General features: G+C 38.5%; 1 protein-coding gene across 3 annotated transcripts in view; it reads right to left on the bottom strand.

Moving 5' to 3' along the window:
- Positions 1-2,534: 2,534 nt before the first annotated feature.
- Positions 2,535-23,480, bottom strand: part of LOC144978361 (proton-coupled zinc antiporter SLC30A1-like) — a 25,715-nt gene continuing 4,769 nt past the window's right edge. For 2 of the 3 annotated variants that reach the window (XM_078924292.1, XM_078924293.1), the window contains exons 2-10: positions 12,143-12,650; positions 11,205-11,427; positions 10,584-10,736; positions 9,276-9,440; positions 8,536-8,686; positions 7,616-7,659; positions 6,760-6,839; positions 5,900-6,082; positions 2,535-3,491 (exon numbers count right to left, since the gene is read on the bottom strand). In XM_078924292.1, the coding sequence (XP_078780418.1) occupies positions 3,198-3,491; positions 5,900-6,082; positions 6,760-6,839; positions 7,616-7,659; positions 8,536-8,686; positions 9,276-9,440; positions 10,584-10,736; positions 11,205-11,427; positions 12,143-12,319 (1,470 nt within the window). In that variant the 5' untranslated portion in view covers positions 12,320-12,650 and the 3' untranslated portion in view covers positions 2,535-3,197. Of the gene's footprint in view, positions 3,492-5,899; positions 6,083-6,759; positions 6,840-7,615; positions 7,660-8,535; positions 8,687-9,275; positions 9,441-10,583; positions 10,737-11,204; positions 11,428-12,142; positions 12,651-19,106; positions 21,746-23,480 lie in introns of those variants that run through there. The other variant, XM_078924291.1, reaches the window with a different exon arrangement.

Genomic DNA, 23,480 nt, shown 5'->3' with positions numbered 1-23,480 from the left:
TCATCCTATACCTGGTTACATTATAATACACTGTTTTCTATTCAGCATTATAATCGCCTTGCTTAATTTCATTCAAGCATTCCTTATAATAGTAAGCTTCAATATCAAATAGACAACTCAAATCTTGCACTGCAAGTCCTAATATGACATAAAACAGTGAAGTGCATTCGTCTTCATCTCATGTCAAATGTTCTGTCACGCCATGTTGGATGATTAGCTCTCACAAAATTGTACTGATAAAACTATAAATGTTTATGGTTACACATAGTTTTGTGTGTTGGTATGTTTAATATGGTGTCAATGACACACATGTTGTTCACGAACTGAAAGTGAGAGGAGTATTACATTCGTTTCTCTCCCATTTTTATGCCAACTAACATGGTCTGGAGACGAAAATGAATGCACTCAGTTGGCAGCCTAACGAGCATTTTCATAGACTATAATACATCTCAAACTTTACATCTTAAGTCCTAAAATGATGAGCTTTTCCTGGAATAAATTATATCTCAAACCTTACATTGCAAGTCCAGATGTGATGAGCATTTTCATGGAATAAAATACACCATAGTCTTACATAGCAAGGCTGAATATGAAGAGCATTTTCATGGATTAAAACACATTGAACACCCACACAACACTAACATTTTGAGTTCTCAATGGTGTGATTATAAATGCCTTGTCAAAGTTGAACTGACGAAAAAAAACTGGTATAAAAATAATGAAGCAAAAAAAGATTCTTGATTATGATATGGTGACAAATAAAACCTTTCACACATTCAGATCCCTGACTAGAGAATCATCTAGAAGGTTCTATATATAATAACATAGACCTGAGTAGAGTCGTTTATGGGATGGAATTGGACATTGTAACCAATTGTAGTCAAGTCCACACTACCCTGACCATGGCCCATATGCCTACTCTCTGCCAACAGCTTCTTTATGTTTTCTTTTCTTTTCAGGAAGGGGGGGGGGTGTTGTTGTTTTTAAGGGTATTGTGATGCTTGTAACGCACTTAGGTCCTTTTAGCGCCAGTAGAAAAAGGAAGAAAATGCAGAAGCAAAGGATCCTGCTGTGAAGATACCACTCTAATGTTGACAAATAATATATTCAAAACTAAAAACTATAAAAGAGATAATTTACAAGGAGAAAAAAAAACATCAACTCTCAAAAATAAAAAAAGGTACTATACAGTTGACTGTCAAAGTCTCCCTCCCAGCGAAGGGTCCCTGCCAGGACCAGAAAAAAAAACACACCACGGGCAATCCTAATCCAAAACAAAGACAGAGAGCAATATGGAAAGGGTAAAATGATTGTGTGGGTTGAGCAAATATGGCAAAACTGACCTCTCTGACCACTATGGGAAGTCTGGAGACCCAACCTAGTACAAGATTACAAGAATTATCTCCTTCAAAAAGACTCATCAGTCATTACAAAAAAATGTAGTCCATTTCTTGTTGAAATTTAAACAATTAGGGAACTAATGGTCAGGGAAAAACTCTGAAAAAAAAAACCCCACAATCATGATGAGATAAATAAGCATAAAATTTACATTGGATATGACTGCAGATATGGACATGTAGCTTGGGATTGGGGGAGTGGATAATAACGATAATAACAATAATAATAATATTAATAATAATAAAATGATGATGACAACAATGACGAAGACGATGGCAATATAATAATAATAATAATAATAATAATAATAATAATAATAATAATAATAATAATAATAATAATAATAATAATAATAATAATAATAATGTGTTCTTCGTATTGAATTTTGATCGTGTACACAACAAATGTAACAAGAATCCCCACGGATTCCATTGGTCCACAACAAATTGGTATCAAAGATACTTTATATCATTATGCCCATTTCTTTGGTATTCAACATGAATAAATACAAATATATATATAAACTATCATATTTCCTCCCAGCTCAAAGCTCTTCATAAAACTTAAAATTATTCCCCTAACCATAACAATAAGCTAATGTAAAAACTTTATTGGTCCTTTCGAACAAGGCCATATTGCGCAATAGCTTGTGATCGGTCCCTGGCATCAGCAAATGTTAAAAATTTATTTCAATATTCATCTTCTTCCAAATTAAAAATCCGTTTATATTAAAATATAGATAAATAAATGTAAATACTATATTTTTTTTTCAGTATTATTCGATAACAACTGAACACTTAAGTAATTATATATGGATGAGTATCGTGCTTTATGACAAACCAACCTAAAGATAGGACAGTTGGGGTTTCTCTTCATAACTTGTGAAGCAAATTAAATAAAACTGGATTCAATTTAAGGCCTCCGTTGAAAGTCTTTTTCTGTAGTACTATGTTTCATTTCTAACCATATTATTGGGGAATACCAAATGCTGTATGCATCCTAGATTGGGAAACTTGAAAATCAGGTTTGGAAGGATCAGGAAAGAGCATGTATTTAACTTTTTAGGTCTAGAATTTGCCTTCACAAGGAGTAAAACAACACCCCCAAATCCTTAATATGATGTTGTCTGACATCAATTTTCTTTTTCAATAAGTCCTAGTGATGTAGAGATGCTCATCAACTTCTGAAATTGGAGCCAAAATTTCGTAATTCTACGATTTTTTTCGTAGTACTAGGCAGGTCTGCTTTTGTATTGAGTTTGCCACAAAACCAGACAGTCAACCTTGTAGTGATGAGCCCAAAATAATATCTCTTCTTGTGAAAATAACTTCACACCACATCAGTTCCATCTAAAAATCCTGACACATTCAAACAAATTCCATATATCATCTCAACCATATCATACTGTTGATTTTTGTTCAATCTTAATTGTCACTGATATGAGTTCAAAATGAATTGTAGAGGAACTATAAACTTAGCTTCCAAAATAAAAATGAATAAACAAATAAATAAAGATTTAAAAAATCCCACAAAATTTTACTTAAAAAATAAACCCACAAAAAAAAAAAAACAATTCTTTTAAAAATATGTGAATAATGCAATTTGGGTTAAATCTGAACTCTGAAATACACGCAGTCCTGGAGATCTCTTCAACATGTCAAAACAGATTTTCAATGTTATAGAATTCCACTCCCGACCTACAGGCCTACTATAATATTTATTTATTATTTATATGTTGATTTTGGGAGAGAGAAAAAGGATTTTCAACTGCTGCATGTGATGTAAAATAGTCATTATCACTACTTTGTCTTGGAAAGGTCTAAGACGACTTCATCTCCTTCAGGACTCATTTCGATTGGAATGTTCCATGCATTCACATTCTGTCTGGTTCTATCACTACGGCCAACACCATCACCATCACAGTCTCCAGCTGGCCTTAGCAATGAGGTAGCATCGGAATTATTGGAGTTGTTATACTCATCTTGCTTCGGCTTCACTCCCTTGCGTGGACCACAACACGTGTCCTGTTCACACTTCTCATTGTCAACCGTGCTACAGGTAAATGCGCAGTTCAATTGATCATCGTTAGGATTCTGTGGATACAATAATTAACAAGTCATACGCTGCAGTCCGCTTAAGATAAACTGCGTTAAGATAAACTATCGCTTAAAATAAAATCTGAGATTGGTCCCAATTTTTTTTTTTCCGTGATTCAAAACGTTTATGATAAACTCCATCAGCGAGGTAGTCCTGATAAAATAAATTCATCAATCTGGATTTGCATGACTGGGGTAGACAGGGTAATGGAAGTCGATTTTTCAATCATTCCACCCCACCCCCTTCTCCCATCTTTTAGTCTCCTCATCAAGCAATACATTCACTTGCCACAGTTAAGATGGGCTATATTATTTGAGTGTCTATAGCGTGAATATGTGTGCAAAGATTTGCTGAAATACACAAGCATGTCGCCACATGGCGCATACACGCGTGAGCATGTGGGTTTGTGCCTTTTGTCATAGCACACATGAAATTATGGGTATGGGACCCAAGGCCTGTCTATCATCCCTACCTTTCCCTCCCCATGGTCTCATCCACGCCATACTCCACTGTGAAGTAGGAATCTTGAAGTTGCCTACTATCCCCGCCCAGTTTCAGGGAGCTCGCCAATTAAGACTGGCACTCATTGCACAATTAGTCTAGACTAAGGGACTAGTGATGATAGCGGCTCAACTCGAAGTTTTTTTAAAATAATCATTCTCACTCTGCCTTTGTGGGCGTTTCGATCATCACATGTCTACATCGTGAAAGATGACTAACGAAAAATAATGGGAAAAAAAAAGTAACACTTTATTTAGCCAAGCATAACAGTGACCAGGAAGCCGGGCTGTCATTCTAGGTATTTATTAAACACATGTTTGTGTCTTTGAAGGGCTGTTCACCTTGAGTTTTGGATAAGGTAAACCTCAGATAAGATAAAAAAAAATTCTGATCCCTACGAGTTTATCTTAAGCAGACTACAGTGTAATTTGTTTTACTTTTTCAACACTTGGTTCAAATCAATATCTAACGTAGTTTCTGCGTCCACTCACATCATCAACGGTACTGAAATCTAATCTATTTTGGTCATTCTAGGTGTCAAGAAATCCCTTTTTGCCACAACTAGTGACCCATTAAAATATGAAAATGAAATCATTATCACACTAAAAATACTCGGAGAAAGAGGAAAGGGGGAGATTGTAGAAAGGTAATGACTTCCGAGTAATTACAGTATCTATTTTTATAACCATAATAAGACCTCGAGGAATGGAAAGATTCCAACATGTGACATCTAAATAAATGGAACAACACTAAGCCAAGTAAAAACTTTCAAATAATTAGGTACAATAATTAATGAAAATGGAAAAAGTACAGGTGAAGTTAAAAGCAGGATAGGAAAGGCAAAATCAGTTTTCCAAAACATGAAAAATATTTCCAGAAAAAACATTGCCCAACCTCTAAAAATGAGACTGCTTCAATGTTACATAGAACCCATATTAACACACCCTGCAAAACTTGTACCACGACCTCAGAGATAATTAAAAGACTGGATGCAGTTGAAATGTAGTTTCTGAGAAGAATGCTCTGTATTACGTGGACAGATAAAAACAGAAATGAGGATGTCCTGAAAGAGGATGGAGGTTTAAACGAACAGTAATTGACACAATACATAAATAACAGGCAAATTCCAAGGTCATGTGATGAGAAGAGAGGGACAGGAAAAACTAAGTGTGACTGGAAATTTAACCCAGAAAACAGAAAGCGAAAATAACAGATTCACTGACAGACTGGCTGGGAATGGAAAGAAACGGCATCACCATCAGAGCAACGTAATAAGACAGGAGTGGAGAGCCATGACCGCCAACGCCAACCAAGCACAAGATGATGATTATAGATAAGACTTTTCTTTTCATAATTGAAGCAAGGGAGGAATAGGGCATATAAATGTCTGCTTTAAAATCTCAGGGAAATCCAAGGCATACCTGTTGAAAGGACACCAGAACCCTTTCTTATATAGAATGACATTTAGTGACTTTTAAAGGACTTGAAAAAAATCCTTTTATGTGAGCTTTTTTTTAAAAAAAAGTGACAGACCAAAATCACATCCCCTTAGGTCTAAGTCTTGGTTACATGTTTAGTTAGGACTACATCGTTTAGTCTCCAGCCATTATTGTCAAGAAAATGGCAGCCAATTTTGTAAGATTGAGACAGTATTGACTACGTCGGTTACAAATGAGAGAGGCAAAAAGTTGATATTGACAGTGGCTTAAAAAATAACTTTTAGAAAATTACCATTCATCAAAAGTACACATCTTTATCAATAGAAAATAATCCTGGCTTCACCCGGGATCCATCTCGGGCCCTTTGCATTTGAAGCAAGTGCTCTATTAACTGAGCTATCCAAACCCTAAGCATTAACTACTAGACAATAATGAGTAGACATTCAAGAGTTACAGACACCTACCATAGGGAATTCTGGTTGGATGGTCGTGGAATGAATGCCAGCACGATGGAAGACATCCTTAATTTTGTTAGCAAGAACCATGTATTCCATTATGTCTTTACAATGGACGTGGGCTGATGCAATGATTCTCCTGCCTGCCAACTGCCATATATGGCATTCGTGGACACCAGCTATGCCTTCAATCTGACAGTTCAAAAACACGTAATTGGAATAAACACATAATTTATATTTATTTTTTACATCAAATAATGAACATCTCATTCATGAGTAAAATAAATGAATATTTAAATAGCGACATATATACATTGCCAGTTGAAAGTCATGTGTATTTGGTCTTTGCCAAAGAAGAAATATATATAAGCTTTGTAATGAAACAAGCCAAAAAGTTTTTGGTTTTGATAGAAATATACTTTAAAATATCATATTATATATGCTGTGTTTCTTAGGGATGTGCACTTTATAGCAGCCATTCATAATTAACAGTTGGAGAAATATATACACAAAAAACATTATCATTGAATGTTATTTCAATCAATCCCTTAAAATCAACTATTAATACCTCACAATGAAGAAAAGAATATTAGAAATATATGACTTGATTATTACCGATATTCCAATTTTTCAACTGACATTTTTTTTCTTTGCTCCTTTATATGAAGAAAAAAGACTCCACCACGAAGCTAATCCTTACTGAGTACAGATTTCCCATTACAGTTGGCAGCTATGTGGAATTAATTGCTTTTGAACAGTCTGATAACTGATAACATGTTACAATATTTGAAAAGTTGTGCAAACATATCAATTCACTATTCAATTCATATTTTTTGTTTTTGTATCAAAATGTTTCCACATCAACAAACCTCTTTGAGTTCTCTTATGATGGCTTCAACATTGACATGTCGTGGTACAGTCTGCAAGAGTATGTATGCTGTTTCTTTGACTGCAAGGGAAAGATGAAAACAAAACTATGGTAAATGGTTGTTGTAAATGACTGGAAGCTTAAAGTTCAATAAAGGAATGGATCTTGATAGCTCAGTTGACAGAACACAGAGTTGAGCACCAACTTTCTAGCATGTGGACCAGTATAGGTTCTGAATTGAATGTGAAATTACTCTTCTTCTCCACCCAGCAGTGATTGAGTAGCTAGATGTGATAAATACAGGGAAAAGTCCTTTGCAACAATAGTAATAAAATAATAATAATAATAATAACAATAATAATAACAACAATAATAATAATATAATAACAATAATAGAGAGAGAAATCTTGTACTAATGCTTGCTAATACAAATTTTAATATAATTCTAATATGATCTAACTTATTCTTTTAATATATAGTCACAAGGAAAGTTCAAGTGCAACTTTACACAGAAATTCTCGTCAGCTTAAAAGTACCGTTCGGTTGGGTAAATTGAAGCATGCCAATCAATGGTAAAGAACCGCCCAGCAGACCAGGAAAGATATCAAGCGAAGACAACAAAAAACATCATTGATGAACATGAAAACAATACTTCCAAAACAGCTTAAGTATCAGCAAGGATGAGGGCAATGAGCAGAGATACTGCTCTTCATCGTTTGAAACATTACATGCAGGACTAACTTCACACACAAACTATGAGTTCCGCTCACAGGGAGCTTTCATTTTAAAACAGTTTCAAGTCAATATGTCAAAAAATAACAAAATCATTTATTATTGCTATTAAATGTGATACTTACACAAAGGAACAGTGGTGCTTAGAATAATAATAACCATCAAGATACTGAGGAAGAAAATAAAATCAACCTGTCAGATGGTACACGTCAAGGCCATCCTTATTATACTTATATCAAGTCATTTAAAAACAAATGAATACAACATCAGATCATGCTTAAAGACTGGACACGTTTACAGTTTTGACATGGTTTGACTTATTTGACTGTATCAAAATCATGTCAATGTTTTATTTTTTGAGATAATACCAGATCAGTCATCAATCAAAAGTTAGTTGCAAGATAATATCTCCAATAAAACAAAATTTCATCTCAGTTGTATTTTTTTGTTTTTCTAAATAGCAAATAAACGTTTTGATTTGCTTTATTGTTTCTTATTTGAGCACATTTAGTGGATATTGCGCGATATAAAAGTTCTAGTTTTTTTGTTTTGTTTTTTTATTTTACTAATAAAAATCATTGTTCTAAGAGCTTGGAATTAAAATAAATCTATATCTAAAGATACAATCAAAACCACATCCGAAATGAGTGGAAAAGCCATTCCTATACCTATACATCACGTATCAAACACTTCCAGCGATTCAATGGCAAATCAGACAGACCTTCAACAATTTCCCTCCCATCTCATATTTTGATGACAAAATCAGAATGTAAGTGGGCCAAGTTTGAAAAAGGAAGTCACAAAAACTATCATCATTACTATGGTACCCTCATGGAGACCAATGTATTAATTTAATACTATTAACATCATAACAATCATCATGACTATTATCATCACTATTACCATTCCTATTACAATCATCATCTTTATACTAATTATTATTAAGATCATTATCACCATCATCATCATCATCAAATTATTATTAAGATCATCATCATAACGATGAGTATCAATAAGACCAATATAAACAGTAAAACAATCACACCTCATGGCAGGATCTAGGTAATATTTCCAGTCTCCCTCAACAAACCAGATAGCCAGAGCTGAGATAATGACAACCACAGACCCTAAAGCATCACCCAGAACATGGAGAAAGACACCTCGCATATTGAGTGAGGCAGAAGTTGATTGTCCCGCTGGGGAAGATTGAAAAAAGAAACCAAAAAAAGACCATGATTTTATTTTCAAGTACTCGGGCATGGGGAAAGGGGGAAAAACAAATTGACAACTCATAATGTGCAACTGAGCACAGGTGTCAAAATATGACACGGTGGCGATTTTTTCACGGATCCACCACTTGACCTGAGCTTTTACCAGAGAAAACTGTTTGACAGGGAAAAATCAGCGGAATATTTCTGAGAAAATCCCAAAATTTCATCACTGAAACATACGGTTTTTTTTTTTGCCTTGCCTCCAAACAGCTTGATAAAAATGGAAAAAGTCTACACTTTTATAGAGGAATGGAAACATACATTTTATAACTTAAGTCAACAAATTTAAATATGGTAAATCAATATATTACAACAAGGCAAATCGCTATTCTATCACTCCTTGTCAGGGAAGAGTTTTATTGTGTAAATTTTAAATTACTTAACTCTCTCTAATAAGAAAGGTATTCTCAAAAATAATTGTGAGCATTTTCCTTTTATCAATTTATTCTATTATCCACTTGAGTACATGCTACAGGACTGTTTATATTTTGTATAGAACAAATAATACACTTACAATGTTTGATGACTTCAGTTTGTGCACCATTGTCCAAATGGTAAACTTCTTTTTCATCCAGCGTACTCTCAGAGCTTGCAGTCATGGAGACTGACAGCTTGTCATTTTCCTTCTCGTCCTTGCATCGCAAACTGACCATCTCCCTGCTAGTTGGGTCCTTCAAACCTTCATAGAATGATGATTCAAACAAATACAAAGTTATCCTTAAATGGATGTAAAAGACAGACAGCTATGATTAGGATTACAGGAAAGAAACAGACTGAAAAGAAAATAAACTCTTTTTAAAGCACCTACAAACTCGCCATCCCTGCCATTCCCTGACTGAACACCTGAAAGACTTAAAAATTCCCAGACTTGCCAACTTTTCAGAAACAGCATTCAGGATAATATTTGAACAAATCTGGGGCATAAATCAAGACGGGATGATGATGATAATGTTGACGATGCAATAATAAAGGAAAGACAATGAAAATGAAGTTTATGATGATGGTATTTCTGGAACAAAAAAGTAATCAAAAATTAGGAAAATAGCTGAAAATTCGAGTTGAGGTCAATATTGTGAATTTCCAGATAAGATTAAGAAAGTTGACCAACAGCCTGTCACCTGCATTTTGTGCGGCCGCAAATGGCAATTTGCAGCCGCAAATATCAGGGCGATCCGCAAATTTTGGGAAAATTGGCAAATTGCGTGGCAAATTTTGGGAAAAAAAGAAGCGAAAACAAAATAACGAAAAAAAAAGTGCCAAACTTGAGAAATGTTGCAGCTTTGCCTGGGCCCAAACCAAGGGAAGCTACTCTCTACAGATAATGATCCTTTAAAATCTTTGTAACAACGCTATTGTGTAAATTAATAAAAGTAGCCTCCTTAAATGTAATAAATTGTCTTTTATATATATTTTTTTCTGTATCGCATGTTAATTTTTACTGAAACGCTTAGTTCTCCTCGGAAAATTTTTTGGCAAATTTATTGGCAAATTCTGGGGTTTTTTGGGGCAAATTTTGGCAAATTTTAGGTCCCAATTTGGCAAAAAATGCAGATGACAGAACAGGGCACTGTCACTGAAAATGACAAAAGAGAGGCTGGATGGTTTGGCCTGACTTGACATCATTCCTTAGGTTTCCATATCACCTTGTAGTAGGCGATTTTTGAGAAGCGAAATTGACAGTTTCAACAATGCATTATATATACAGACTTTCAGTATCAGCAAAATATCATCATAATGTATTTATTCATTTGCACATCAACAATACTACGAGAATACAAGTTAGTTGGTTTATACATGGACGAGGAAGAAGAAGAAAACTTACCTTCACCACTGTCTTGACGAGGAGCACTTGTACCATTATTCCTCGTGACATGTTTGGTAGAGTGGCCACTATGACTGTGATGGCCATGGCTGTGTCCACCACCATGACTATGCCCATGATCATGGCCTCCACCACCATGGGAATGGCCATGCTCTGGATGAAAAAAAAACCCAACCCATATCAGATTAAGAGAATCAAGAATCAAGACAAAAAGCTGGTACAGATGGAAATAGAGACAATGAACAAGAAATTTGGGACCAACAAGAGGTATTGACTTTAAGCAGAAGTTGGCTTTAAGAGTATTGACTTTATGCATATTCCACTGTACAGATTCTAAATCTAAAATGCTTCAAGAATTGATGTACTGTGGTGAGGTTTGTGACATATATTTCAGAGTAAAATAATTTAAAAATTCACTGTTTTTCTTTTGTAAAATTGTGACAAAAATTTGAATTTGACCATCAAAATAACTTTTCATAAACTGATTAAATGTGTAAAAGTGGCATATTTGCTAGGGTTTAATTTGGATAACATTTGCCAAATGGGAGTTTGAAGAGTCTTAGAAGAAGATAACAAAATTAAATCATAGTATTCTACATTCATTCAATCTTAGATTATTACCTCCAAAGAGGAAAAGTCCAAATATATTTATGAGCAGACCAAGACTTCCTACAATCAGCAACATGACAGGGTTATTAACTTCTTCCACCTGTACAATACGCTTTACCGATTCAACTAGAATGGAAAAGCACAGGGCCAACAGGAACACAGAATTGACCAGAGCTCCAAGGACCTCAGCTCGCTGCCAACCATATGTATTACGCTTTGTTTTCCACTTGGATATCTGAGAGAAGACGGATAGAAAATGGTATTGGAGAATTTAAAATCAAAGCTAAGGAACAAATAATGAATATTTCAAGTGCAAATCCTTCCTCAGCAACATCAAATCATTAGATAAAGCAAAATAATCTTGAAATTTACAGTACAAATGGTTGAAAGGATGGACTCATACTTGTCTGAGATAAAGAAGACAACCTTTATAGGGATATGTATGGCATTTTTACAATAGTTTTGGACATAGCCACATTGTTCAACATAGCTCCAAATTGGTTGAAGAAAATGACGGCAAAAGCATTTCTCAATGGCTCACACTGCCATGCTGACATGTTGCGTCTAGTATGTGGTTCAAACCCAGGGCCTTTGCCTTGCTGATTATAATTATAATCTAGTTTTTGATAAGCAGCACTGATGGAGGAGAAGGAGGAAGGAGATGAGATTTGATAAACAAACAAACAACAACAACAAAAAAGACCAAAAACAAACCAAAAAAAAAAGGATGAGAGGGAGCTTAGCAAAGTCTAATACTAATATTAATAAATTATCTTATAGCGCATTTAATGTCAGGTTCATTACATCAAATAAATTCCAAAATAAACGTTCATTAATTCAATTCTTTTTAAAAAAAATAAAAATAGAAATGAGCATCTAAACCGAAACCATCAACAATGGGATAAAAACAATTTTGTATTGAGGAAACAAAGACTGAAATTCTCACTCACCCTGACAGAGGCAAAGCCCACAATGAGAGCAACGACATCGGATAACATGTGGAAAGAATCAGCTACCAAGGCAATGGAGTTGGTCACATATCCCACAATGATCTCAACCAAGAAGAAAGTGGCTGTCATTACCATCATGCTGCTCAGACGGCAGGTCTTTCCTGACCAACGACTCATTTTCTTTTCTTTATTCTTTCCTTCTTTATTTGTTTTCCAGTCCTCTAAAAACTTCGTTTTTTAATGGTGCTTTATTTCTTGTTAGTTCTATCACTATTGCTATGCACGATCTAAAAAATAAGAAAAGCTGTATCCACTATTCCAGCTTTTCCCAAATCAAACCATTTGTACAAGATTCATATTAATAAAACTAGATGTAAATTGTGGAATGTACTGATGATATTACACACTTATTATACTCTGTGACAACCAAGCGACTACTTTAAATTTTGGGTTGAATCTTTGCTGCTCTTCTTTTGATTTCCACTCTCACAACTGGAGGTATCTTTATCTAAAAAAAGAAAGAAAGAGATAGGAATTAATATTGCAGTGATGAAAGCATTTTCTAGCTCCTTGAGAATTTTATAATTGCACTTTCCCTATTTTACTATAAAGATTCAAAGACATCATTGACATGCAAACACATGGATTATGATGTATAAACATTGGTCATGATGATGTTGCTCTGATGGTGGTTGTAGTGGAGGTGAAGACGATGTGGTTGTGATGATGGTGTAGTTAGTGGTGGTAATAATGATGTAGTAGCATTAGCCCTTAATAGCGGATCGACAACTATCCTTTTTCGGACACATAGTAAGGAAAGATAAGAATGAATACCTGGCAAGTTGTGGAAAAATACCTGGTAAACGCGCCCGGGGGAGACAAAGAAAAACACTCATAGACCAACTGAAGGGCTTCACCAACCTAACAATCCAAGAGCTGTTTGAAAAAGCAAGAGACAGGGAGGAATGGAGAGAGATAATTCATGCAGTATCCGAAGCCTGGACCAGGCATGGAACCTAAAGAAGAAGAAGAAGCATTGGTTGTGATGGTGGCAGTTGTGGTTGTAGTAGTATTGGTAGTAATGATGTTGAGCTGGTTGTGGTAGGAGTAGTGGTAGTCGTAGTAGTGGTGGTGGTTGTACGAGTTGTGGAAGTGATGATGGTGGAGATGGTTGTAGTAAAAGTGTCAGTGATGATGATGTGATGGTGACAGTTGTAATAGTATTGTTTCTGATGATGACATGGTGGTGGCGGTGGTTGTAGTAGTGTGTGTGTGTGTGTGTGTGTGTGTGTGTGTGTGTGTGTGTGCGTGTGATATAAATGATCTAGTGGTGGTTGTAGTTGTGGCGGTATTGATGGTGATTATGTGGTGGTGGTTGTAATAGTGGTGTTAATGCTAGTGAGGATGATGCTTTTTTTTGTTTGTTTGTTGCTTTAGGTCTCTTCCAACACAATTGAGGTTATATGAGAGACCGCTGAAACAAAAAAACAAGTAATCTAACAAAAATAGTACAAATGTAAATCAAAATCATAACCTAAAGATATCATAAGCTAAATTATAAATAACCAAGAACAAACAGGCAGAAGATTTACAGAAAAAAAAATATCCCTGTCAAAAATACAATCACAAACCAAAGAAGCAGGATAGGCTAGTAAAGAGAAGAAGAAACGACATCACTATCGGATCGTACACCCATGCGAACATCATAGGTATATGATTCAAGGGTGATGCTCCCATCCAACCACCCGCGATGATGATGCTGTGGTGGTGGTTGTAGTGCTTGTGATGATTATGATGTGGTGCGGTTTTTAGTAGAAGTGGTAGTGATGATGATGTCGCGGTTGTGATGGTTGTAGAAGTAGTGGTAATGATGTGGTGTTGTAGTGGTGATGGTGGTGGTTGTAGAAGTGGTGGGAGTGATGATCATGCAATTGTGGTGCTTGTACTCTTACGATAAGGATGATGGTGGTGATTGTTGGCCAGACCAAATAAGAAAAAAAATTTTTTTATTCATTATGGGGGGGGGGGGGGGGGGATATCTGAAAAACCAGCAAGGCATCATACTGGCTTGACAAAAAGCCAGCCGGCCGGCTTGTACCAGCGATTTAGCATTCATATTTCTGTGAGAAGGAGAAGTCTGGTTGTTACACTTTTACCCTGAGCTTGTGCTATCCTGTCTTTCAACCTCTGTTCCTGTTTAAGACTTTTGTTTTATTATTTAGGTCTACTTCTTTTAACTCTTCCATAGTGCAGCATGAAGCGCATAGCCCTGGTGCAAAGTCGACACCATTTTCATGGAGTATTCCCGATAGCAAGACTATTCCGCAACACCCGCTCCTCAACAACAACTCTTAGGTAAAATCTATCATTGTCATTAATATGCCTAAAAACGCTAGCTTAACGATTGAGCATGAATTCCAAGTCCACTCTGTTTGACCATTTTCATTTACTTTTGCATCGACATTGTGTCCGTAATCCATACCTAAGTGTTGCAAGCGCTGAGTAACAAAATAGCCAGCACATGTCCGATTAACCAAAAGATACTATAGTTCAGACTCAGTCTGCATCGCCATGGGAGGCTACACCGAGCATACGAAATAGAGTTCAAGTTTATTTTCCCCAGCATTCGGAGAAATAGAGCCAGCCTTTTAAACATTAAAAATTAAAAATCACCATCACCCCAAAAGCCAATGAGTCGATCAGACCTACAATTTTGTAGAAAGTGGTTTTCCCTTTTCTTCATCTAACCAAATTCATACACTCTACTAGATATTTTGGTAAATGTTCATTTGGCACTCCAGCAGTTAGCTAATAAACGGCCTAGTGGCTGCGGCCCGATTTTTTTAAACTTTTGAGTGATGGGTCTCAGAAAAAGTTCCATAGATTTTTTGTTTATGGATATATTTTAATTACTTATGTCTTATTTTCTTCAGGAGGAATGAGCCTGTTGTTTGGTGTTGTTTATGTTTAAATCAATGCCATTTTAGTGTATATTTTTTTATCGTGAATAAAATGGGGTATCATTTTTAGCTTTGGATAATTAAAAAATTAGAAATTTGTAAATCAAAACTCCAGTGACGGCATGTGATTTAACATCTTCTTAACTTTTTAATAAAATTAAACTCAGGGCAAAGTTGCATACCGCAATCCTAAAATTCGTTCCAGCAAATTCCTTACTCAAATCCTAGTGGCCATTTTAGGTCAGTTTTGATATCCAAATGGTGCTATCGGAAATGCAACAGTTTCAGGTCACAAAGTCCGTCAGTACCACAGACTAGGAGCAGACTGGACAACAGCCACTTTTTATTGGCTAATCGCTGCCATCTTATTTAAGATGTAAGCAGTTATCGGATGAATCGAGAATAGAGAGAGACTGACGATATACGAGGCTTCCAGAAAACTGGCAGCGTAAAATTATATGAGAAAACAGTAAACATTGGCCTTTCGGGAACAGAACAGACGTGTTGTTAGCAAAAATCACACAAAAATAAATAAACAGAATGCTGTGAGGGTGAGATGAAAGTGTGTGAACTTCATGGTCGATCAACTTGGTCATCAATCCATTATACTACTACTACTACAACTTCTACTACTACTCCCACTACTATGACGATGAGAGAGAGAGAGAGAGAGAGAGAGAAGGGGGGGGGGGATATTCTTCTCTTGCCCTCTCACCATACATGACATTGTTAGATCAAAGGGATGGATGCCGCAATTTCATACGTTCTTCCCATTTCACACATAGTTTCTACAAATACTAGTGTCATCATCAGGTAGAGAGACTGATCAGCAAGTTCAAAGAGGTGATTTTCACTCTTTGTGTCTTCTCATTAATATGTGGAATGTCGGTTGATAGTTGTGTAACATCAAAAAGAAATGATCGTCTCCACAGAATTCATCAAAAATCAAAGTAGGAGGAGCTTATTTTACCAACTGTTATTACGCCGATTCCCAATTGCTGAACAACACGATTTGTCATTTTATCAGCTAATTGGGAGGGGCATAGAAAAAATGGTCAATTTTCATTGGTTGATTGAAGAGTGTGTAGAGAGAGGGTATTTGTCAGGGGGTGGGGGGGGGGAGTTAAATGCTGGAAAAGAAGATGGGTGGGGGTGGATACAAAAGGTACTAGCCATTCAGATTTATTTTTACTTTTCATTGTTTATTGTTTCCTTTATTAACAGAGAGCCTGTGCCAGAATCATACATTATTGCATTGTTCAGAACTTGACTGTGCGGCTATGTGGTCTAGTGGTATGACACTCGCTTTCGGATCGGAAGGTCCTGGGTTCGAGCCTCGCTCGGCGCATAGTTGAGTCCTTGGAAAAGGGCCTTTACTCACATTATCTCACCGCACTCAAGTGTAAAATGAGTCCCTGGCCGTTAACAGCGTTGTCTATGTCCGAAAAAATTGTAATAAAATCGCCTCACAAACGTCATGTCACGTCCTACATGTTAAGTGTTGCTGTTGGCCAGGGACCCCTTGTAAAGCGCTTTGAGCATAATAAGTGGATATTGCGCTATATAAAAAGCTCAATTTCTTCAACTGATAAGTCCAGACATTTTGCCAGTGATCCTATACTCATTACATTTCGTTACTCAGATTTTGTTCTCGAATTAAGACATAAAATGTATTGTTGTGCCATAAATTGCAGCAACAACACAAAGCTATCACACCCAACACTGGACCCGAAAACAGAAAAACCAGTGCGAATGCACTAATTCCTGGACTCGATCAAAAAAAGAGCTGTACAAGTCACCAAGAAATCATAATTATTTGCTCTTATACTTTTACAATATCCATCAATGCCTATTGCCAGTTATTTATTCACACTGACGACGATTGGGGTTAATTTATTCAAATGCGTTATAAAAAGACACTATCTTTGTGAGTTCCCAATCATTATCACTCACTCTGTCGTTGACCACACTTAATACTGCTTGAGAGAGAGAGAGAGAGAGAGAGAGAGAGAGAGAGAGAGAGAGAGAGAGAGAGAGAGAGAGAGAGAGATTGTGTCACTCATTGTACACAATATTTAAATAATGACCTAACTACGTGTTGGCATGGTACTGTCATTGTTTGAAATCAACGGGTCCGAAATGTTGAAAGGAATTCCCACATTCTCACTTTTAATCCATTCCTTCTAATAACAACATTGTGTCATAAAACAGGTACGTGTCAAATGAACAAGCAAGTCCGAACAGCAGGTTCAAAGAGGCGAGTCCTCCTCTTTGAGTCTCCTCATTAATATGCGTAGAGTCGATTATTGGCGGTGTAAAATCAAAGAATTGTGTGAATCGCTGTCGTTCCAGGGATGGTAAATTTAATTGGACACATGTCATAAATAATCAGATAGGGAGGGGCCTAGATAGACAGATAGATCCAAGTAAACAAGTCCCTCTCTCTTTTGTCTATTTGTCAATGCATGTTTGATTTCTATTGCTATATACTAACGAAAGAGTGAAAATGGAAAGGCTTCGTATGGGAACAAAACAGACAATGGACGTTTCGGGTACAAACCCTTCGTCAACACAACAATACACAAATAAACGTGGAAAACAAATAAAATATAATGAAAAATAACTTGTATCGTCTGTACTCAATGGTGGTTGCAGTATGAATGAAATGTTAGCGTGGCGTGGGTAGAGGATAGGGTGCGCCAGGGGGGTGATCTAATTGACAAGCAAAGGTCAGCGTCAGGGAACAGAACTTTCCAGACTATAATGAAAGATAAAAGACATATTGGTAGTAGTAGTAGTAGTAGTAGTAGTAGTAGTAGTAGTAGTAGTAGTAGTAGTAGTAGTAGTAGAAGTAGTAGTAGTAGTTAGTAGTAGTAGTAGTAGTAGTAGTAGTAGTAGTAGTAGTAGTAGAACGCTGTAGTGGAACAGTAGGGGGGGGGGGGGGGTGGAGGGGGCGAGGTGAAAGGGTCACGGCGGAGGTGGGGGGGGGGTTTGTTGGATGAGCGAAGGTCGAATCTTCGCGAAGGAACGATGCGATAGTAAAGTGGAATACACCAATAAATAGATAGATGGATAGGCAGATAGATAGGTAGATGGTCAGAAAGAGGAGGAGGAAGAGAGAGAGAGAGAGAGAGAGAGAGAGGAGAGAGAGAGAGAGAGAGAGAGAGAGAGAGAGAGAGAGAGAGAGAGAGAGAGAGAGAGAGAGAGAGAGAGAGAGAGAGAGGAAATTAATAAAAGAAGAAAAAAATTAAAATTAAAAAAAAAAAAAAAAAAAAAGGAAAAAGGGGCGGGGGGGGGGGGGGGGGGGGGGGGGTTGGTTTGAGGCAGACCGGTAGAGAGGGGGAATCAGAGAGAGAGAGAGAGGGGGGGAGGGAGAAAGAGGGAGGGGGGGGGGAACAAAGAAAGAAAGAAAGAAAGAGAGAGAGAGAGAGAGAGAGAGAGAGAGAGAGAGAGAGAGAGAGAGAGAGAGAGAGAGAGAGAGAGAGAGAGAGAGAGAGAGAGAGAGAGAGAGAAAGGGTGGAGGGGAGGTGAGAGAGGGCGAGTAAACAGCCGAGTGATAGCTGGGTCTATATGTATATTAATGGATGAAAAAGTGGATGATTGGACACAATGAGAGAGAGCTAGGAAGGTAGATGACTATGAATCGGTGGATAATCAGTAGATAGCTAGATAGATAGATAGATAGATAGATAGATAGATAGATAGATAGATAGATAGATAGATAGATAGATAGATAGATAGATAGATAGATAGATAGATAGATAGATAGATTGATAGATAGATAGATAGATAGGTAGGTAGGTAGAGTTGTACTTTTAGTAGTATGAACAGTAGTAGTGGTAGTCGTAGTAGTAGTGTGGTAGTAGTAGTAGTAGTAGTAGTAGTAGTAGTAGTAGTAGTAGTAGTAGTAGTAGTAGTAGTAGTAGTAGTAGTAGTAGTAGTAGCAGTAGTAGTAGTAGTAGTAGTAGCAGTAGTAGTAAGTAGTAGTAGTAGTAGTAGTAGTAGTAGTAGTAGTAGTAGTAGTAGTAGTAGTAGTAGTAGTAGTAGTAGTAGTAGTAGTAGAAGTAGTAGTAGTAGTAGTAGTAGTAGAAGTAGTAGTAGTAGCAGCAGCAGTAGCTGTAGTGGCAGAAGTGAGAGCAAGTGGTGATGAATATGGGTGACGTTGACATCTAGTGGTGGTCAATCCTGGTGTTGAGTCCGCGTGGAGTCAGCGTTCCCAACAACTTGATCAGGTGAGTTTCCCTACGTCGACGGGCGGAAGTGTCCGAATGGCAAAAACTGAGCACACACACACGCACACACTGTACATTGCAGTGGTCTGGCAGATTGAAGTGTCTGGCCACTGCTGTGTCTGCACAGTTCGATATGTCACGCAAGTGCTGCACGAATCTGTCACCCAGCCTCTTTCCGGTCTCACCAACGTAAGCAATCCCACACAGAGAGCACGTAATCGCATAGACTAGATTACGGTCAGTGCAAGTAAACGGCCGCCTGATGTCCCAAATCTTGTCTGGAAAGCTGACTCTGTCATACTCCCACAGGTGCCCACAAGTCTTGCATCGGGGTCGCATACACGATCTGGCTTTAGGTCCATCCCTAGGTATGGGTTCCAGGCGGCTTCTGACAAGGAGATCCCTCAGGTTACGATCCCGTCGATATGCTACCAACGGGGGGTTCTGAGAAAACTCTGTGGGTGTCTTCGCCCGCCTGGAGGATCCCATAGTTCTGCAATAGGATGTTCCTCACTTGATTGGCATGGGGGTGATGCGTGAGGACTAAAATGGGACGCTGTGTCTCCTGCTTCCTGGCATTGCGAGGCCTCATTGCTGCTTCTCTCGACACGAGGCTGGCTTTCCGGACAGCCTTAAGCAAAACCCTTTCGGGATATTCCCGTGCCCTAAAAAAATCGAGCATGCGATCACGTTGAAGCGCAAATTCATCATCTTCCAGACAGAGTCTCCGCAAGCGGAGTATCTGACTGAATGGGATGGAGTCTTTGCACTTCACCGGATGGGATGACAGATAGAGCAGGTAGCTGTGACTGTCCGTTTCCTTGTAGTGTACAGTGGTCCGTACTCCCGTGCTGGTCAATACAGCCTTGATGTCCAAAAAGTTCACCTCAGAGGTTGAAATCTCATAAGTGTACTCTATGGACGGGTGGAAGGAGTCCATCGCTAGGATGAACCCTTTCAACTGGCTGTGGGTCAATGACGTAATGCCGAAACAGTCGTCAATGTACCTTTTGAACAGCTCGGGGGCAGGTCCACTGTACTGATGGAAGAAGGTTTCCTCAAGGTAGCCCATGAAGAGGTTAGCATATGAGGGACCCATCTTGGTGCCCATCGCAACACCTGAGATCTGATGGAAAAATACATCATTGAACTCAAAAGTTTTGAGTTCGGTGAGCCTCACAATGCTGTTGCTGGAAATCCCTGGTAATGGATGGCGGTCGACGAAATGCCTGATGGCACGCAGTCCGTCAGGATGCGGTATGGATGTGTACAGTGCCTTCACATCCATGGTGAAAATTAGCCGTGGACGTTCATCCTGGAATCGAATTTCGTCAATGACACCAAGAGCATGGTTAGTGTCCTTGATATACGATGGCAGGGTGGGAACTATACGTTGAAATACCGCATCGAGGAACTGCGATACCTTCTCAGTGGGGCACGAGATAGCCGACACAATCGGCCTTCCAGGTGGAGTGTCAGACAATTCCCGGATCTTGTGTATCTTAGGGAGCATGTAAAAACATGGATTACCTAGGTCGCTGGGGTCGTGTTTAAGGACCTCTGCTCTACTAGGTAATTCTCCCTGCGATACCAAAGACTGGATTGTCTGGTGGACTCTGGTGTTGTTAGCAAGTGTTGGGTCCGAAGTCACTTTCTCATAAAATATCTGGTCACTCAATTGCCTGTGGCCCTCAGCTCTATAGAGCTCAGCGTCCCAAACAACTACGGCCCCTCCTTTATCAGCCGCTTTGATCACTATATCACGACGTGATCTAAGTGATCGTACGGCAGCCCATTCAAGAAGGGTGAGGTTAGACCTCTTGATAGGTGTGGGTCGTAGTGCCTCTATCTGTCTAAGACAAGTCTGGATAAACAGGTCGAGTGTAGGGGACTTGCCAGGACTAGGAGTCCAGTTTCTTTTACGTCGTGAGAAAGCGGCAAACGGATCCTCAGGGTCACAGTCATAGTCATGGTCACGTTCATCATCTTTGAAGTGATACTTCAAGCGTAAAATACGCATGAAGCGACGTACATCCGACTCAATGCGGGACTGGTCGGACGTTCTTTGCAGTGGGATGAACTTGAGACCTTTCCTTAAGACCGATTCCTCTGCACTGCTCAACTGGATGGTCGGGGGGACAGAAACCACCAGCCGGTGGTTGTTGTGGTTCCTACTGGGGGGGATAGCTCCAACATTATCCATCACGTGGGTGGGTTCGCTGGTGGGTGGGGTGAATTGATCGCTTCCAGACTGGTCCCCGGCTGTTGGAGGGACTCCCAAACCACCAATGGTGACTGGCTGGTTATGGGTGCCATTAAGAGCAGTGGGGCCAGAGGAAGGTTCAATGGGTGAATCCACCGATGGGAGTGTTGCCGAATGGGAAGGGAGGTTATCGTCAAGATGTGTAATTCTGTTAGGAAAGAGAGCATCTAATTTACTGGTTTTGACATAATTTAAGCATGCATGGTAATGTTGATTACATAAATGTATGAATAACCTAATGGCTTTGTAAAGTAAATGATTATGATAAGTACGATGCCTCAAGCATGTGGAGGATGTGTCGATGGTGTGCAGACCTGCCACTTCACGAAAAAGGAAATCAGTATGACATTGTAAAAAAATCAGTATCTGGGGGAAAAAATCAGTATGAGACGTAAAATTATCCAACATCTCCTTACCTTTTTGGTCGATCCCAAGTGTCACAATTTGACACTTGTCACTCAAACTAACCAAAGCGTCACAACCCCCCCCCCCCCCCCTTATTTTTCCCCAACACCCAAAATGGCACGCACAACGCCAATCTGGCAATCGGACTACTAACTTATTTAAAGATGGTGGCACTTGGTTACGAGTCAGAAGCCAGGGACCGCGGTGGTTTACCAGTACAGCTCGCTGTCACTTCACAAAGGAAATGAAAACTAAATAACGCGCCGTGTGTGTTTTCTATCTGTGCGAGGCCATCACAAAGAGGCTCGCTACGTCATGTGATCTATCGAGGTATCGCGGGATGGGTCAAAGTTCACGAGACTTGAAAATTTTAACGTGCAACGTAAAGCACAAAGTAAACGTAAAAGAGAGGGGTGGAAGGCTGCGGTGAAATCGGTACGATCGGCATGCAGATCGGGAAATAGGTAAATACGAAAAAAAGGTCTTGCAAATCGGTATGATACCGATTAATAGGTATGAACGGCAGGTCTGGGTGTGTGTTAATTTGGATATCTGTTTGCGAAGGATGTCTGTAGTAAGTCTAAGTCGTTGCATGGCACACTTGGATTCTAATTCCAGAAACTGGGAGAACTGAGATGAGGTTAGAGAGCCTAAAGAAGGGTGGAAATGTGAAACGAATCCTTTGGGGGCGGGCGTTTCCTAAGGCAGTACATTAAGAAATTCAAGTGGCTGATAGCTCGAGTTTTATAGAGGGTGGCGTGGGCGAGAGTGTAGCCTACTTGAGATAGGTGGATAGGGAAAGAGGAAAGAAACGTACAAATGTCCCGTAAGGAAGAGCGCAAGAGTTGCTTGGGAGATGTATGAGGCATGGTGAAAATAGGGAAAGAGGGCGAAAGGCTAAAAGGATGAGTAAGGTAATCAATAAGTATAGGTAAACTGGAGAGGCGAGTGAATGAGAGAAAGGAAGGGAGGGATAGACTGAGAGGTGTGGTAAGAGAGAGGTAGTGGTTGAAAACGTGGGTGTGGTGAAAAATAATGCTGAGATGTAAATGATAAGGAGAGGGGGGGGGGTAGTGTGCTAAAAGAGGTAGACTGGTAGGGGAGAAGAGTGTAAATAAATATATAAATATGAGAGTAATGAAAAGGTGATAATAGTGCAATGTTGGATAAAACTAGATTGATAAACTGAAAAGTATATTTAAAAAGTGCAACATATAGCAGTACAAATAAAACAGAAATAAACACTATACCTACGTAAAGTACTAGGTAACACTGATGGGGACGGTCCAAAAACACGGTATGGCAGCAGAAGTATAATTCAAGTGAATCAACGAAAAAACTCAAATGAATCAAAACGGAAAAGTAGAAAACGGTAAGGGCTGCCTGAAGCCGGTGATCGTAAAATACTAACGAAAGAGTGAAAATGGAAAGGCTTCGTATGGGAACAAAACAGACAATGGACGTTTCGGGTACAAACC

This window comes from Berghia stephanieae, chromosome 8 (genome assembly GCF_034508935.2).
Source record: "Berghia stephanieae isolate SIO BIC M18660-M18661 chromosome 8, UCSD_Bste_1.3, whole genome shotgun sequence".
Taxonomy (NCBI): Eukaryota; Metazoa; Mollusca; class Gastropoda; order Nudibranchia; family Aeolidiidae; genus Berghia; species Berghia stephanieae.
This window is presented reverse-complemented; position numbering and strand designations above follow the sequence as displayed.